We start from the raw sequence: 18,311 nt of genomic DNA on the forward strand, positions 1-18,311 counted from the left end.
AGTACTTATATGTAATCACCAATTACTGCCCCTTAGACCTTAGTGCAGTCAAGAGGCTTAAAAGACACAGTCCCTTGTTGAGTATCATACCCCACCAAGAAATTGCCTTGAGCCACATTCCCTAATATTGCCATATCTTCTGCTGGCATAGCTGCTAGGCAAATCACATCGTCTGCTACTTTTATAAATGTATTTACTGGTTTTAATTCTACATTTGCCCCTTTAAAATGTGCAATTATATCAGGAAATTCTATATCTTCTGTTGCTTTGTAACACAAATCTAATGTCCCTGTTGGATCATCAACTTTCGATCCCTTAATCGCGTTCTCTAAAGCGTGCGTTAAATCATTGTAAAAATCTGGAGGTAAAATTGTTAATGTTGTTCCTGAATCAATGATTATATTACCCTCATTAGTACCATAATCATTGTTAAAGATACTAGATTTGGTGTAACTAGAGAAGGGTATTTTGTGGGTTTTAACACTTATTGCCTCTAGGGTAAGGAAATAATATGTTGACGAAGATTGGCTAGCTAGAGGTGTGGACACAACACCATGCCCCGTTACTTCAGCGTTTGATCCAAAATTGATTTTGCTTGTAAGATTAGTGTCTTCATTTGAGAATGGGATTAAACAATGAGAGAATCTTCCACCAATTGTGGATTTTAGTTGGGATACTAGTGAAAGAGGTCCGCCTCCTAACCCGATTAGACCTGACCCATGTTCACTGAACGTACCAGCATTGTTGTGACCACACCCAAAGACGATGTTTGGATATGAGGTTGCTTCTATTTGATTTGTGGAGTTGAAAGATAAGGTTTCCAATGCGACATCACCAATTGTGTGAGATTGGTCGCCGTAATTGTACATGTACGAACATGTTTGTCTTTTGGTACATCCAGCTTGTTTATGGTCTAATGCATGACAAGCCTTAGACTCACAAGATTGAATTTTGTAAGACGAAGATTTTCTAGGGTTAAAGATAGGGATTTCTTGTTTGTAACACTCAATACAAGGTTGACATTGAGTCCAAATCAGATCGCTTCCAGTATCAACGATTCCGAACTGTTTTACCGGAGGTGTCCCTACAAACATCTCCATAACGTACTCACCACTAGCACTAATCACTTTGGCTTGTATGTCACTAGGATACAACCTTGAGGATAATGGACAAATAATACGATTGGTTCGATAAATCGAACGGTGGAGAGCTTCCCTAACACGATCCCATTTGTTAAGGGAAGGATTGTACAAGGGTGATGAAGGAGAATCACGGTGGATTAGATGGGTTGTGAACCCTTTTTGAAGGGCACCTTGTGTAGGACAAAGTAAGATTAAGATACTAAAAACTAAAACAATTGACATGTTTGAATAATTTTGAAGAAAATGTTAAGATTTTATTTGGTTTGATTATTTTCAAATGGATTATTAGGATTTATATAGTGTATAAGGAGAATCATTTTATGGGAATTTAAGAAGGCAAAAATGGAAACGATCGTATTAGAGCCATAATTTCATATTTTTACTTTGAATACATTGTATGAATTTACTTTCTTGGAAGATTTTATTGAACGTATAATAATAATAATAGTAATAATAATAATAATAATAATAATAATAATAATAATAATAATAATGTGCATGATTCTTTCAATCTTGCCACACATAAATATATATGATGCATTTGGTCATTCATAATGTATCTTTACTAATGGATATTAATTAGTCACTGAACTCAATCCTTCTCGATTAATACTAGTTTATATTTTTGTCTCTGCTACTGATTTTGCATTTTCTTCTGGGCATGGTCTTACTCTTCTTCTTTTAAATTCATTTACAAAATTACTATATCTTTTCATTTTAATTTTTCATTTCTATTATTTATGTATTTTTTTGTCTTGTTTATCAACCAAATTTCCCATTCACTAATTTTCAACCAAAGATTTTGCTAATAAACGTCCTTGGGACATTCATTAACAAAGATAATAAAATCATTAATAGTAACCTAGAATATATTTGAAACTTTAATTATATGAGTATTAATTATATCACCTAAAATAATATAAATTTAAAATTTATTCTTCAATTAAGCATTAAATAATCTATCTTCGGTATCTAATAGTTGCTACAGTCACTGTAGCAATTATTGTTGTTTATTGATTGATCTTATTTAACATATATTTCTCAATGTTTAATATAAAACATAATCAAGTGAGATTTTATTTGATTTATTTTAATGCATATATTCATAATATAATTAACTTTTTAGATTTTTTTGTTATATAAAATAAAATTAAAGATATTAGTAATTAAAATTATATATTGAATAGCGTGAAAAATCAAAGTGTAACACTATTACAAAACTAGAGAAAATATTAATTTTTTTATAAATTTATAATTTATTCTTTCAAATATATTATTATTCTTATTAAAAAAAATTTCCTAGGGTTCCATTAGTATTTGTCATCATCCAAAAAGCACAATGTGCTAATTGAGATGGAAATTGGGGTACTAGTATTTTATCTTAGAAATCTTGTTTATTTTTAGTAACAATAGTTATCTTAGAAATCTTGTTTATTTTTAGTAACAATAGTAATTCAAGAATCACACTAACTTTATACTAAAAGCTAGTGATTGTCATTCAATCAAAATTTTGTATTGTTTTTTTCAATTCATTTCTTTACTAAAATATTGATCTAAAATAATTTAACCCAAGTAAAGTTATTTGTTGAAGTAGGAGTTGGTTGGCAAAGGGTTTAGTCGACTTATTTGATTAACTAAAAGTTTTGGTTATTTTAATTGACGTTAAACTAGTTGGATAAGTCAAATTTAAAAAAAATATTTGAAAATCGAATGTTAATTGTTGACTGTCTGTTAGGGGAAAATGTGTTTATCAAGCCAAAAGTCATTATAACACTTAACAAGCTAACAAAACTATTATTTTCATTTTGACTTAAAAGTTAACTATTCAATTAGCTAAAAATCCTTTATCAAATATTTTGTTGGTTTTTGCCTAACCAACGATTCCAAAGTCAACTCAAAAATCATGTATCAAATAACTATTTTTACCGAACTAAACTAATATTTTACACAATCAATTAAAATTAAACTTAATTTTACTTCCCACTCTCTTTGCTTGAAGGGGTTTTTTACCGGCTACCATGAATAAAAAAAACCTAATTTTATAGAACTAAACTAATATGAAGATGAAATAAACATTGAAAAATAACTTTAATTTTACCGAACTAGATATATTAACTTATATTTACCAATGTACTATTTTCTTCTCATTTTTGTACAACTAACTTATGCTGAATTGAACTTTTAGTTGATTAAAATTATTTATTTTTACTAAATTATATAAGTTGATGAAAAATACATTTTTATGGTGTAATTTTTTTATTATGCTTCTTTAATCAAAGAAAATTAATGCAAGAAAAAAGTTCATATATTTGTATCTTCATTTTGTCAATCCTAGGACATAATTATCTTTTTTAAGTGTGAAGATATTTTTATTTTGAATGACTAAAATATCTTGAATTGTATTGATACCTTTCCTAAATTGTAGTGTTGTTTTCTAATTTTGGCTTGCTGATTTCCTTTTTTTTTTAATTATTATTATAAGGTAGTTTGTGAGAGGAAAAAACTACTTCTCTAAAAAAAAATCGTAGAACTAATGCAAAAAATCATTAAAGAAAGGGTGAAGAATCAAAGATGGTGCAAATGAAAGAGAGCTACAAAATATACAACAAATATGGTATCAAATTCAATGATTATCCATTTATATACTTTTATTTGTTTATTTTTTTAAAAAATATCTTTTTATATGCATATCTTAGCACTATACCTTTATATTTTGATATTATAGAGAATTTGTGTGGCAAACAAAGATATAGACGATCTCATACAAAAGATTTATTATGCTAAAAATTTTTATTATTATGTTATTTAACCTAAGTATAAGACATGTTTTACGGTAAGACCGTCTTATACAAGCATTTGTGTTTCTCATAATCAGATCAGCTTATGAGTGGAGTTGTTTTATTGATTGAGTTTGCTCAAACTCGGTTTGATGTGTTCATTAAATGTTAGGGTTACACCTCGTTGAAGTGATGACATCTTGGTTGGATAGCAAACTACTAACAACTATTAAACTTTCCTCTCTCTGAGTATTAAATTACTCAAATTTTCCACATTAAAATGGTGACACCTTATTCAACTATTTAAACTGTTATGGCAAACATACTTTAATAACTAAATTTTTCTCTTTCTTTTTGAGTTTGTTATTAAAAATAAAATTCACACCTACATTAAAAATATTAATATTAATATTAAAATTTTTCATTTCAAGAGACGATATATAACTTTCAAATAACAAACTCAAAAGCCATAACAGATTAACAGTATTAATTATCATTTATTAGTGTTCACCTAAAAAAATGGATACAATTCTTTCCGGAACGGAGGTGTAGGAAGGAGAAAAGTCCTTGACACAAACACACTCTACTTACGTACGTATATAATTTATTAATTGGGCCAAATTTTGACAAACCCATATGTCCGATGTCGGCAAATATGAGTAAAATTAATTTTTAACCCCAATTTTTTATTAAAGCAGTTTTTATTATGGGATGACTTTAATTGAGTTAGTCTAAACTTTTAAAACTACTTCCCTTACAAATGTGAATTTAAATTTTAATTTCTTAATGAGCTGCTTGTAGTTATGGGCCCTTCTCACGATTAAACAGTCTCATGCAAGACTTGCTTTTTTTTTTAATGATATTGAATAGAAGTATATATTTAGTTAAAGCATGTATAAAAATTTGATTTTAGTAAAATTAACAATAACATGAATTAAACAAGATCTCACATAACTATATTGTAACTTATAAATTAAGAACAAATCACATAATAAGAGTGATTGATGAATAATATTGAAAAACCAAATGGAACAAATAAAGCGAATAAAAGGGAGTAATATTTTTATATTATACAAAATAATACTTTTAATTGTTGTACGAAATTCAATTGTTGACCTTTTTGATATCTAAAATTCGAATTAATGATATCCACTCTAAATTTAATCCAAAATAATTTGAATATTCAACTTCTGAATTATATTTAGATATTTTTTTACACTTCAAATAGAAATATTTGAGAAGAAATATTAAAAAGACAAGATTTTAAGAAAAAATGTCAATGAAAATCAATTTTCTTTGTTAATGACATGCTCATCAATCATATAAATATAAATACATAAATGTGTATTGATGTATTTTCATGTCGAATATTAGATTGCCTCCCTTATTTTTTATTCTTTTTGTTTATTATTTGCATAGTTTTTAAAGCAAATTTTAAGTCTTAATATCTCTAAATATGCACAAAAATTATTAAAAAATATGTAATAAAAAGTATATTTTAAGACGAATCTAACCAAATCTCACATGGATATATTTTAGCTTTTTTATGTATCTCAAAAATCTTAATCAAATTTATCTCTCTTTAAAGAAAGTGCAATATTCTAAACGAAAAAAACATTAGAGAATAAAGGGAGTACATAAAAATAATTGTGTAAAATTTAATGTAAAATTCTAAAGGACGAATCAAATTTATATTTCACATTCTTATTCTTATACATTCCTCCATTTTTATTTAGTTGCACCCAAAGATAATTTGACATTATTCATCAATGTCACTTAATTTTCATATTGTCGTTAATCTATATGTTAAAAATATAGTCATGTGAGATCTTGTTATAATTGTCTCAATGTGAATTTTATTAATTTTCAATTTCTATAATTTTTCAATGTGTATAATTAAAAATATTAACAATTAAATTGATGTATTGAGGCATATAAAACTGTTCTTATGTGAAAGTAAAAAAAATAAAACAAAGGAAGTATAATACTACAACAATAAAAAGTTAAAATAGAGGAAGTATAATACTAAAACAAGTATATGATACATAGTTATAAATTATAATTTGTTGGCCATAGTCTGATATTCATTATAAACTCTTCTAATATGCTTTTTCTATTTTTTATTAGTTGTTATAGACTTTTTGCACGTTATCTAGCTAATATATTATATTAACACTTTAATTTATTAGTTTTATATAATATTAAATTGTAAAAATATACGTTAAAAAAGTTTTTGTGTAACAAGTTACAGCTAACAACAACTAAAGTTCATACTCACTTTTTTTTTAATGATTTGCTAAACTAGAGTTAGAAAAGATAAATATTTTCATTTTAGTGTTTATCAAAAAATATTTTTCAAACTATGCTTCTTGGTTTGGAGACTTTAAACCTCTAGAGTTATGCTTTTATATATTTTCGAAACAGATATTCTTATAAAGAGCTATATTATTTAAAATTTAGAGACTTTAAGCCTTTGCTGTGTAGAAGTACTTAAAATTTTCTAATTTCTAACCCAAAAATTAATTGATAATATACATAATTACAAGTAACATCAGTTACTAATGAGAAAATATATTTTCAAATATTCATCAATGCACTTATCATTCTCCATCGATACTCTGAATATCAATGCACAAGCTTATAACAATTAATTGGCAATGAGAAATTCAATTTGACGAAAAGTTAATGTTACACTTTTTTTTTTAGTTTGTAATTTTGTGTTTTTGTAATCATTATTAATTGCAATTCAAATATAAAATTGTCGTATATGAGTCTTTCTTATTACATCATTGTTACACTATGCTTCTTTTGTAAGTTATTTAAAAAATTCTAAACAAATACGATGAAAAAAGTAAAAACAATAATCTAAATACCTAAAATTTTATAAGGTTATTTACTTTGGTTCATCATGTTAGACTTGCAATAATTTTAGTATTTTTTTTGCAACACCTCCTTAGCTAAATACATCATATGATCCAAAGTAATTCATAACTTGATTTTCAAATATGTTCTTACTTTTGTTATATACAAGCTAGAGATTTAAAGTCTTCGACAAAAACACTAGTTTGCGAATTATTTTTGATTGAACACCGAATTTATATCTTTTTTAACTCTATTTTAGCAAATTATTTTTTTCCTTCTTGGAAAAATTATCTTTTACTCCCCCCTATTCAGCTTATGTGTCCTATTTTCTTTTATGGTCAAGTCATCTTAATTGTCCCATTTCTATTTTTGGTATGGATTTTTAACTTTTACGCCCTTAGTAGCTTTATCCTATTTTCAATTATACCCTCTATTACCCGTACTAATTTTCCTCCCTCACATTAAAAACCCATAATACCGCTCTCTTTCCTACCCTTAGGGTCCCACTCTTAACTTTCCTTAAAATCTGTAAAAAGTCAAATAAAACTCATAAGGTGAATAGGGAGTATTACTTACCAAACAAAATTTATCACTGAGAAATAATCACTGATTTTCTAGGAGTAATAAATAAAGAAAATGAAATATACCTGTCCTTAAAAGAAAAAAAAAAAAAAAAAAAGCCAAACGTCACTCGTGTTCTAGAATATCTGCTTTTTCATACCTCAAAAAATTGCAAGAATTTAGAAACGAAACAAGATTAAAAGTAAAAAAACCCAAAGTTTTTGTCATTCCTCAAAAAAGATGTCCAAACAAACATACAAAATATGTTTTTGTTGCAGAAGAAGATTTAAACTAACAGTGTCAGAAGCTCCACAACAAGTTAAGGCCTTGTTTGGCAAATACTCTGAAAATGGAGTTATGTCTGCAACTCATCTTCATCACTTCTTAATTGAAGAACAAAAACAAAAAGAAGCTACGATTCATGATGCTCAAGCAATTATTGATCATATTAGACATGTAATAATTGTTTTTCATAAGTCTGGTCTTAATCTTGAAGGCTTTTTTAATTATCTGTTTGGGGATCTTAATCCTCCCCTTTCTCCCAAACATGAGGTAATTCAATTTCTTACTTTATAAATTTTTTGGGTTTTTTTTCTTCTTTTTTTTTTTCTTTCTTTTTTTTTTTGCTTTATAAAATTTTTGGGTTTATTTTGCCTTTTGGGTTATTCTGTTATCTGGGTAATAGACTTTTGATGTTGATGGTTATATATAACTTTGTTAAAGTCTAATTTTTTTGTGGTTTTAATCAAATTTTGTATCTTGATTATCCAAATGTAGTTTAGTCTTAAACTGGGTATTCTGGTTGTATATATCTACTGGGACCCACTAAGCTTCTGCTTTGAATTTTGATAATAGAATACCTGAATAATGAATATGACAATCTTAACAATGATCTTGTCTAATTGTTTGATCAAAGTTTGTATCTTGATTATGCAAATAGGGCAATTGCACTCTTGGATTGGGTATTCTGGTTGGATATATCTGGTGGGAACCGCTAAGGTTTTGTTTTGATAATAGAATATCTGGATAATAACAATCTCTAAGAATGTTCTGGATAATAACAATCTCTAAGAATGTTCTTATCTGCATATTAAAATTCTGTCTTTTTAATACATTAGTTAGCACAAAGAAGAATTTTTTAGAATTACTTTTGTTTTGTTTACATTGGTGTTTTGGACTGTTACTTGGTGTTGATGGATTTGGAAATTAGCTCAAAGAGTAAGATGGAATGAATGAACTATTTATGGTAATGCTTGATGTTTGCACTTGAATAGGGATCTTTGCTGAAGGACAATCCTATTAATAGTCACTTAGACTAATACATATCAGGAAAAAATTGTTAGTTTGTTACTCTCTCCCATTAAGTTTGCACATTTATCTTTAAAGATATCATCGGGAAATGAAATGTTGCAAACTCAATGGTACGTTTTTAGAGTGTGCATAATAGCTTTTGGTAGTTTGGTAGAATATATTCCATGATTTTGTTACATTTGAGGCATATTTATGTAGATAAAAAATGCGTGAGGTAGGCCAATTTAATTGGTATTTTTTGTACTTCATGATTTTAATTGTTTTTCGTCCCTAATAAATAGTCCGAGAAACAAATTTCAGTACATATAAGGAGGATAAGGAGGAAGCTACTATCTTATTGTGTTTTTTTGGATAGCGGTGGATGGATTGTTGATTCTGTTGGGATCTTTATCTTCGTTTTGCATTTTAGCCAATTGAATGTTGTGTTTTCAAATCACAATCAAGGAGAAGTTTTTGCGTTTTAGACATCAATTTTACATTTGAAACTTCATTATTCTGTACTAGCTAATATTTGCTAACCCATGAAGCTGCACAAGTTTAGTGAGAGTTTCTTGATATGGCACATTAAAAGTGAGTAGGATCGGTCATGAGGTTTCCTTTGCGGCCAATTTGTATGATATTATAGTTTCAACAAGCTGAGAGAATTTTTGCGAGCATTTTTTAATAGTATGATTTGCACATTCAAAATCATGCATCTCATAAACAGTATTTTACTTTCTAATTTGGGAGTTAGCTGCCTTTCAAGTTGAAGGTTTGAAAGAAACAATTGCCTTTTGTTTGTGAGTTAAGGTAAAGGCTGAGTTTTTTTTTTATTTTTTTTTAAATTTTTTTTTATGATCAGGGTAAGGCAATCCCGTAGAGGTAATGGTTTCGGGAAATTAATCAATTTGGTAGGTTTGAGAATCAAGATCTCATCACAAGGGTGAAAAGGAAAGTCTTTAACCGGCAGACCAACCCTTGATTCTCCTGCGTGTGTTTCGTTTAATTGTTGGGTAAGGTTGTTTATTTTTTCTCACCCTTGTGCCTGGGTAGAAAGCTTTAGGGAAGCAGGCCCATCAGTATGTTATGCTTGTAGATGGTGTTTCTTTCGTTGTAGTTTTGTAGAAAAGAGAGTTTTTTTCCCTTCTGAATCTTTTCATTGTAGAAAAGATTTGTTTCTCACAAAATGTGAAGGGTGTATCCTTCCCAATTCCCTCCGCTCCTCATTTACTCTTCAAATGACGGAAAAGTCATCCCTCCACTTCCATTAGTCGAAAGTCCAAATAAAGCATATATGTCTCCGCTGACTTATTTCTTCGTTCTTGCAGGTTCACCAAGATATGACTGCTCCACTATCGCATTATTTTATATATACCGGTCACAATTCCTATCTTACCGGGAATCAACTAACCAGCGACTGTAGTGATGTTCCTATCATTCAAGCGCTCGAAAAGTCCGTGAGAGTGATTGAGTTGGACGTATGGCCCAATTCTTCTAAAGACAATATTGATGTTCTTCATGGAGGGTATGTGTTTACTCTTAGATGAAATGGAACATTTTGTTGAAATCATGACAATAAGCCGATTACCTGGCTTCTCGAGTGAAGCTTATTTGAAATTCTGAGTTTTTTCTCCTTAACATGCAGTGTCAACTGTTTTCTTCCGTTAAGTATTATGTTAATGTAATGGTCTTGAGAATGGTTCATTTTGTTTTTAGGACAATGACTGCACCGGTTGAGCTCATTAAATGCTTGAAATCCATCAAGCAACATGCGTTCTCCGCATCCGAGTATCCTGTTGTGATAACTCTTGAAGACCACCTTACTGCTGATCTTCAAGCTAAAACCGCCAAGGTAAGTTTCTAGTCCTATGAAATAGTTGAGGGTTATTTAGTACAATTTTATGCTAATTTATCACACAACGGGTGTTGTACCTTAGTTTCTTTGTTGTGAGTGATTACGTTTTAAGTCTATGGTCATGGAAACTAGCAAACAACAATCTGGGGTTTTCACATGATTCACTACTGACCTCGCGAATCATAAATTAAAAAACGAATTGTGGTCGGTTTTGGGCTATTTTTAGCCATTTTGAGCAAATCACGAATTCCAAAAAGCATAGCTTGAGAATGATGTTACATTGGTCACATTATATCTTATTGTGTAGATGATCACTCATACGTTTGGGGAAACACTATTTTTACCGGACTCGGAATGCTTTAAGGAACTTCCATCCCCTGAATCACTAAAGAAACGTGTCATGATATCGACCAAACCTCCGAAAGAGTACTCTGAAGCTAAAGATGCAAAAGAAGATTCGCAGAAGCTTAGCAAGGATAATTCCGGAGAAGAGGAAGCTTGGGGAAAGGAAGTTCCTTGTATTCGATCTAATGACAATCAGAAGGTAAATTATTTTTTAAAGTTCCTTCTCTATTTTGCATCTTGAACAAATAACTTCGTTAATAATCGATGATTTCTAGCAGAATGACTTGGATGGTGGAGATGATGAGGATGAGGATGATGATGATGATGAAATTGATGCATCAAAAAAGTTTGAAGCACCGGAATACACACGTCTTATTTCTATTCACGCTGGAAAGCCTAAGGGCGGTCTAAGCGCTGCACTAAAGGTGGATCCTGATAAGGTCCGACGTCTAAGCTTGAGTGAACAACAACTCGAAAAGGCAGCATCTCGTTATGGAAAGGAGATTGTCAGGTATGTTAATTGCGACATTTTCTGTTAGTGAGCCCAGCAAAATTTTTCTTTTCTGTAAAAATTTTACGGCATTGTCAATAATGACAAGAAAATGGATCAATGGAATAGTTTTATCGGCATGAGGACGTAATTGACAACGCCAGTGAAATTTTGTTATAGTAACCAACTAAGAAACATGCATTTGCGTATAGGTGCATACATACACACATGTATGTATGCGTGTAGGCCTATAAGAATCTTCAACGCAGTGTGCTAGTTTCACATGATTTACTAATCTTTTCGCAAATCATAAAAGCGAATTATGGTCAGTTTTGGGCTATTTTTGGATTATTTTGAGTGAATCACAAAATCATAAAGTGAATTAGCTGGCAAATGATGTTATATTGGTTCGGTGTTGTGCCACTTGGTTCTTCTTTGCCAACTATATGCGAAGAGCATTTTCGTCATTGGGCCAGCATATTATTTCCATGAACATCTGCATAACACTTTAGTAGTTCTGTTGAATCCCCCTTCCCTCTTCTGTCCTATGAATTTCCATTTGTAAACTCCCTTTTCGAACCAGCTATGACAAGTACCTCTTTCTTTATTTAGGTTTACACAAAAGAATATGCTTAGGATCTACCCTAAGGGCACACGGATTACCTCTTCGAATTACAATCCTCTCATTGGGTGGATGCATGGAGCTCAGATGGTTGCATTTAACATGCAGGTGTGAATCCTCCCTTTGTCGACGGCATGTTAATCCTTTATTTATGTTTCTCTACAGTTTGAGGACAAATTTTGTCAATAACAGGGATATGGGAGATCACTTTGGCTGATGCAAGGGATGTTCCGAGCTAATGGTGGATGTGGGTATGTTAGAAAACCGGATTTTCTTTTGAAGAGTGGTCCTCATGGCGAGGTTTTTGATCCTAAAGTGAAACTTCCGGTAAAAAAAACTCTTAAGGTAGCGTCTTACCTCAAATTAATTGGATTGTTGATTGAAAAGTTCTTTCACTTTCACAAAATAACCTTCAGTTTTAATGTTGTGTAGGTGACTGTATATATGGGAGAAGGATGGTATTATGATTTTAAGAGCACACATTTTGATCAGTATTCCCCTCCAGATTTTTATGTTAGGGTTAGTGTCGCACATCTCTATAATTTGTTCGTAAAAAAATAAAGCGATACTTAATTGTAGTAATGCATAGGTTGTTTTAGTCGTTAAACTTATATAACATATTTTGGGCTTATGGGGTTTAGAGAAAAAAACTAGGCATCTGATATCATGTCAAGAAATCAACTTAATCAAAAGTTTAAGCTGTTAGTTGAACTTGAAGCGTTAAGATAATATACTTTAGCATAGGCATTCCCTTCCGGAGTTAGAGGATATAAATGTACTTTACTTTAACTGTCATCTTGGGTGCTATCTTTGATGTGCGATCGAACTTTCATTAGGTGGGGATTGCGGGAGTTGCAGCCGATAGTGTAATGAAGAAAACGAAAACACTAGAAGATAACTGGATACCGGCTTGGAATGAAGAATTTGAATTCCCATTGAGCGTCCCTGAACTTGCACTTCTACGAATTGAAGTTCACGAGTATGACATGTCCGAGAAAGATGATTTTGGTGGTCAAACATGTTTACCTATTTGGGAGCTCAGAGAAGGTATCCGATCTGTTCCACTTTATAGCCGCGAGGGAATCAAATACTCATCGGTTAAGCTTTTGATGCGTTTCCAATTCGATTGAAATTTATTTTTTGTATCGGTAGACCTCTCCCAATTCATTGTGTCATAATATTTTTTTATTGTATCTGAAATGCAAGATGGCTATAAGTTCAATCGAATAATGAGGTTTTTAGGTATGCAGCTTAGATGCAGCATGAACTGCGATAACAGTTGAGAGGGATGGTTGTGACTCTTGTGAGTCGGGTCTTTTCCAATGTATATTGCGAATGTTGTGCTTACTATTGAGCATAAGCTTTCTTCTTAACCGTTACATAATTGTTATCAAGAGTCAAATTATATTTAATCAACTGCTACAATGGGCAGTCGGTCGGTCATGTTCACCATTTTTGAAAATGACATGGCACTTGATATCAACCACCTGCACAGCACAGCACGCTAAACACACCATTGCTTGAAGATGGTTGACACAATAGGCACGAGTGCACGACCCATTACTATTTGTGACCCGTATGCATGTGACTGTGTGGTCTAACACGACACAAACTTCATGTTTAATTAGAATTGGATCTAGGATGAGTCTAATACTGTTTTGGCCCCTGACCGTCTATAAATATATTGAAGTGATACGTGTACTAGTCCCTCGTAAAATTGTTGAATTTCATTCTTTTGTCTCAATGCCGAATTTTTATTTTTGGACCTGATCGCTCCTATGACTTTCTCTCTTTATGTTTTCAATTTTATGTCTTAATATCTCCTCAATTTTAACTGATTATACCTAACTTCTTGATATACGTGTCAAAGTAGTAAATGATTGAGAAGGTCTTAATAAGTAACGGTTATTTGTGAAGTTAACAAATCACCCTTATTTGGTAGGATTTAATAGGGTGGGAGTTTTGTTATTAATTTATCTTTATTGATTTTGTTTATTTTGTTATTATTTTTTTATCTTACTGTGGTGATTTACAAATTACGGTGATTGATTAAAAATTTTTATAAATAATTAGGATGATAGAGTGTTGGGTATATATATATATATATATATATATATATATATATATATATATATATATATAATCTTTATTGCGGTTTCACTTCCAATTTCCAAGTATGATTTTTCGGACAAATGAGTAAATTCGTTTTTACTTGAATGGGGCTCTCATTGCGTGATAACCTAGCAAAACCAAGTCGGCTAGTCCCATTAAGTTGACAAATATACATAAGTACTACATATTGAGACAACTCAACATTCATTTTGTTCTTACACTCATACCATGAACTTGGTCTTATAGTCAACAATCAAAACTCTCTATACCAACCAAATAGCCTAATTTATTTTTTATACAAAGACTAAAAATTAGATATAATAGATGAAAATAGTGGAGTATTTAAAAATAAGAGAAAGAATATAAAAAGTAAAAGTGATGAAGTTATATCTAAAAATAAAAATAAAGTAAATTTATTAGAACAGACTAAAATAAAAAAATATGACAAATTAAATAGGATAGAGAAGTGTAAAAGACTTTGAAAGTTATAGAAGAATTTGGAACTTTATCAATCAAACACATCTACAGTTCATAGTATTTTTAGAATCGTAGAAAAATCATTAAGTTTAATAACATCATAGAATAGATAGATTGCACTAATAGTGACGGAATGCTTCATATTTAGAGCTCTTAAATTGCATATCCACTTTGTCCTTTAAAGTTGTCATATTATTCAAATCAAAATGAAAATCTTTAAATATAATGTAGCAAATTTAAAGAAACAGAAATTAAAAAGAGTATGAAATTTTTCATCGTTTCACAATCATTTTTGTCATGTTAACAGTCAAATTAATTTGATTTTGACTATATCACATGTAGTATTAATTTGGATTAGAAAATCAAAAACTGAATTAAATTTGATTTAATTTAAGTCAATGAAATAACAAAACCACAAGACAAAATTTCGCCTGTAGCTGTATGTTTATCATCACTTTGTTTAGTATGGTACGTTAATAATGTGTTAATTCTACTGTATTCTCTTATTTTTATACTCTTGTAGAAGTCTCGTACATGAGAATTAGGTATGCAAGCTTTGACTATTGATAGAATAGACCACGGTCAAAAAGGTATATGTAGAAGAGTCATCACTAACAAAAATAACAAAGGAAAAAGCTAAACCAACCCCTTCCAAATGAGAATAGACCACATTCAACCTCATCAATTTCACTTCGTTTCCTAACTTGAGTAAGTGTAAAAATTGGTTGGTAGTGTGAGTCTAAACCCTTATTTTTGTATGTCTACTAAATCAACTTAACTATTTTCGATATTATATGTTATACAATTCAATATTAATAGAATTTAATCAAATGATCCAAATTATAACCTAGATAGACCCAAACCTAATTTTTTCATAGTGGGTGTGTAGGTGGTGACTACGCTACACTATATTCTTCTGTCCCACCTCATATTCACAATATATAAAGTATTATTTTATAATTTTATAATTTTTAAGTGGGTTTTTTAAAATAATTTTGAAGTAAAGAAAATGGTATTTAACACAAAGGGAAAGTACACCTAAGACCTTAACTTTTAAACACAAAGTACAGACAAGAGTATCTAACTCAGAAGAGGTATATCCCCGGCCAAAACCCCAATACTGTGAATCATATAATGATTTAAATTGAATTTCTCTTAATTTAAAAATATGTATTGAATGCAATTTATTATTAAATAAAAAGTAATTAATATTAGAAATTGAAAAGGAGGCACCGACTGATTCAATGAAATTGAAAAGGTGGTGGGTCCCTTTAGGTTGTATGAATAGTTTGCGAGGTTAGGCCCATAAGGACATAATAGAATAAAGCCCTTACATAACACAAATTGTTGTATGAGATGGTCTCGTCGTGTGACATGTCTAGCCAATAATAAAAATTTTTAGCATAATGAACTTTTTAATTGACTCGTCTCACGGTGAGACGGTCTCATATAAGAAGGGCTGATGGGATAATAGTGGTTAGTTAATCTGGCAAAGTCTATGGGCGAGTCTTGTAGGAGACCATTTTACTATTAGACGGAATCACACAACTAGTTTATTTCTATAATTGATCACTTTAATATTGTAAGTAATCATTTTAAGATTATGAACGATCATTTTAAGACTCCATTTTAAAGTTATAATTAATTATTATAAAATTGCTATTAATCAATTTAAATCTATAAATATATATTGTGTTATGCCAATAAAAATAATTTCATAATAAATCAGTCTCATTTAAAAATTTGTCAAATTCAGAATAGTTCTTCACACGTCACAATTGATTATAAGTTTTACACTTTCTTCTTTAACTTTTTAAGGGTACCTAATTGGATAATTTTGGGTATATGTTGAGAGTTTCTTGAACAAAAGTACAATGCCCATTATTTTGGGAGCCCTACTTATGGATAGTATGAACTACTTGAGGACAACAGCCAATCCACTAAAATGATTTCAGACTTGATAGTCACAGGTCCATATATATTGACTATATTCAACGGAAAATACAGTGTTTTCATACTTGCACTATTACAAATTATTGTATAACGCGGTCTCGATGTGAAACGCGCTCCATACACCAGCAATAGTCTAACTAGTATAAATTCATTAGTGATACTAAATACAAACTTATTATTTAAGGTTGTCTCACCGAGAGACGGTTAATCGCAATAATTGCCACATAAGATTATCTATTTCTATCACAATGGTGTTTTAGTAAATCTTACACAATCTAGTGACTTATGGCTTAAAATTCATTTCGATTCCGTGGTTAGTTTACTTTAAGGGGGTGTTTGGTATAGTTTTTTTGGGCCTAAGTAATGGATTCATTTAATCCAATCCATTACTAATTGTTTGTTATGTGATATGGATAATCCAATCCGTTACCAAATGGAAATGGATTACCTTACTTTATTACTGCTCATTTCATTCCTCAATCAATATCTGTTACTCTATGTCTTCTCAAATACGGTGCATTTCTGCGTTCTTCAACATAGTTCTTCCATTTCTGGTAAATTTTTGGACTTCATTTTCTCTACTTTTTCATTCCTCTATTTCACTAATGTTATTGACATCTTGTCTTTTGTTGTTTGATGTTGATTTTCTCTACTTCTCATATTTCTTGCTCAATTTGTTTTGTGTAATATGAACCCTAACTATTTTTGTTGAGTTAGGGTTTCGAATTTTAGCTTTTGTATGTCTCATTCTTTTGTATGTCTGTTGCTCCTTCCAACTTCTGTATTATTCCGCTTACTAATTTGAGAAAAAAGGCGACGCCGATGATTAATTTATACCTTTCGATGTAGTCGCGGAAGAAGGAAAGAGAAGGGTCGGAGAGAATGGAAGGGTCTAATTTACAGAGTTCTACGAATTGCTTCAGTTGCTTTAGTTTAGATTCCTCCATTGTTTCTTACTGAAATTTTGAAGGTCTTCTCAAATTATTCGAAAGATTACGGTCGAAAAGATGATTATGAGGATTTAAGAACTTGACGGAAAAGAAGAAATGAAGAATTGAGAGTTGTGCACTTGTGTGCTTAAAGCGCCAAAGTTGTTTCTAGTTTCTAGTAGCTTCTCTTGCTTAGATGTCAATTAGGTGTGGAAACTTGATTGAATGTTAGCTTTTTACTGTTTCGGCGTCTACCACATAGCCGAATCACTCTTTGATCGTATTTTTACTGTTATGCTTTCTTTTGTATGCAGAGATAAAACGATAAGTGTTTAATAGGTGATCCTTATTAGCCTTCATGCTGAAGTCTAGTCGGTGAAACAACCGGTCATATCAGAATTTGGGAGCTTCTAAAGCCTAAGCTGCCCTGAATCCTGACAGAGGTGAATTTCTGATCCTATTATTTGGGAGCATGTTCTACTGCTGAAGAACACAAGCTTCGCATCTTTTATCAAGCTCATTCGAACCTTAAGAAACAATATGTGCTCGATCTTCTTAAGAAAATATGAAAGCGGTCTTCTAAAAAGACATGAGTTGAGATGTTGTTATTAGTGGTTGAACTTGTAGTATGTGCTTGCAGATTATTAGTTGAATACTTGCATAATAGTATTGCAAATTGCTATGTTTTATCTTATTTAGGCTTGAACTATGTTGAGTTTTATCAAAGAAATCTTGTTTTAATGTTTGCTTAAGTTAATTTTTGTACAAAAATGACAAAATGTCCTTTGTAGATTATTACAAAAAATATCAACTTATGTGACAAACCAAACAATAAGTAAGGGAAACGTAAACAAGTGTTTCCCTTACATTGTTATTCCAAACAACATATAACCATA

The 18,311-nt window shown here is 30.6% G+C and overlaps 2 protein-coding genes and 1 long non-coding RNA gene across 3 annotated transcripts; 2 read left to right on the forward strand and 1 right to left on the reverse strand.

The window, feature by feature from the left end:
• Window positions 1–32: 32 nt before the first annotated feature.
• On the reverse strand, window positions 33–1,364 carry LOC130803813 (aspartic proteinase CDR1-like). The gene has a single exon (XM_057668015.1). It carries the CDS (start codon window positions 1,362–1,364, stop codon window positions 33–35), a length of 1,332 nt encoding a protein of 443 aa, XP_057523998.1.
• Window positions 1,365–7,441: 6,077 nt separating this feature from the next.
• On the forward strand, window positions 7,442–13,323 carry LOC130804274 (phosphoinositide phospholipase C 2-like). The gene is made up of 9 exons (XM_057668662.1): window positions 7,442–7,894; window positions 9,961–10,157; window positions 10,349–10,484; window positions 10,795–11,031; window positions 11,111–11,343; window positions 11,935–12,052; window positions 12,137–12,289; window positions 12,377–12,463; window positions 12,781–13,323. The coding sequence occupies exons 1-9, from the start codon at window positions 7,583–7,585 to the stop codon at window positions 13,072–13,074; spliced, it is 1,767 nt and encodes a 588-aa protein (XP_057524645.1). The 5' UTR covers window positions 7,442–7,582; the 3' UTR covers window positions 13,075–13,323.
• Window positions 13,324–16,564: 3,241 nt separating this feature from the next.
• LOC130804370 (uncharacterized) lies at window positions 16,565–18,186 on the forward strand. Its single transcript, XR_009040005.1, has 2 exons — window positions 16,565–17,040; window positions 17,730–18,186. It is a non-coding gene; the product is annotated as an uncharacterized LOC130804370 (long non-coding RNA).
• Window positions 18,187–18,311: the final 125 nt, after the last annotated feature.

Source organism: Amaranthus tricolor, chromosome 17 (assembly GCF_026212465.1).
Source record: "Amaranthus tricolor cultivar Red isolate AtriRed21 chromosome 17, ASM2621246v1, whole genome shotgun sequence".
NCBI lineage: Eukaryota > Viridiplantae > Streptophyta > Magnoliopsida > Caryophyllales > Amaranthaceae > Amaranthus > Amaranthus tricolor.

Excerpts from the sequence above, each read along its gene's own strand:
- LOC130803813 (XM_057668015.1), bottom strand. The coding sequence starts at position 1,364 with ATGTCAATTGTTTTAGTTTTTAGTATCTTAATCTTACTTTGTCCTACA.
- LOC130804274 (XM_057668662.1), top strand. The coding sequence starts at position 7,583 with ATGTCCAAACAAACATACAAAATATGTTTTTGTTGCAGAAGAAGATTT. Across the intron at positions 10,158-10,348 it reads ATTGATGTTCTTCATGGAGG|GACAATGACTGCACCGGTTG; the intron begins GTATGTGTTTAC and ends TTTTGTTTTTAG. Across the intron at positions 11,344-11,934 it reads TATGGAAAGGAGATTGTCAG|GTTTACACAAAAGAATATGC; the intron begins GTATGTTAATTG and ends TTCTTTATTTAG.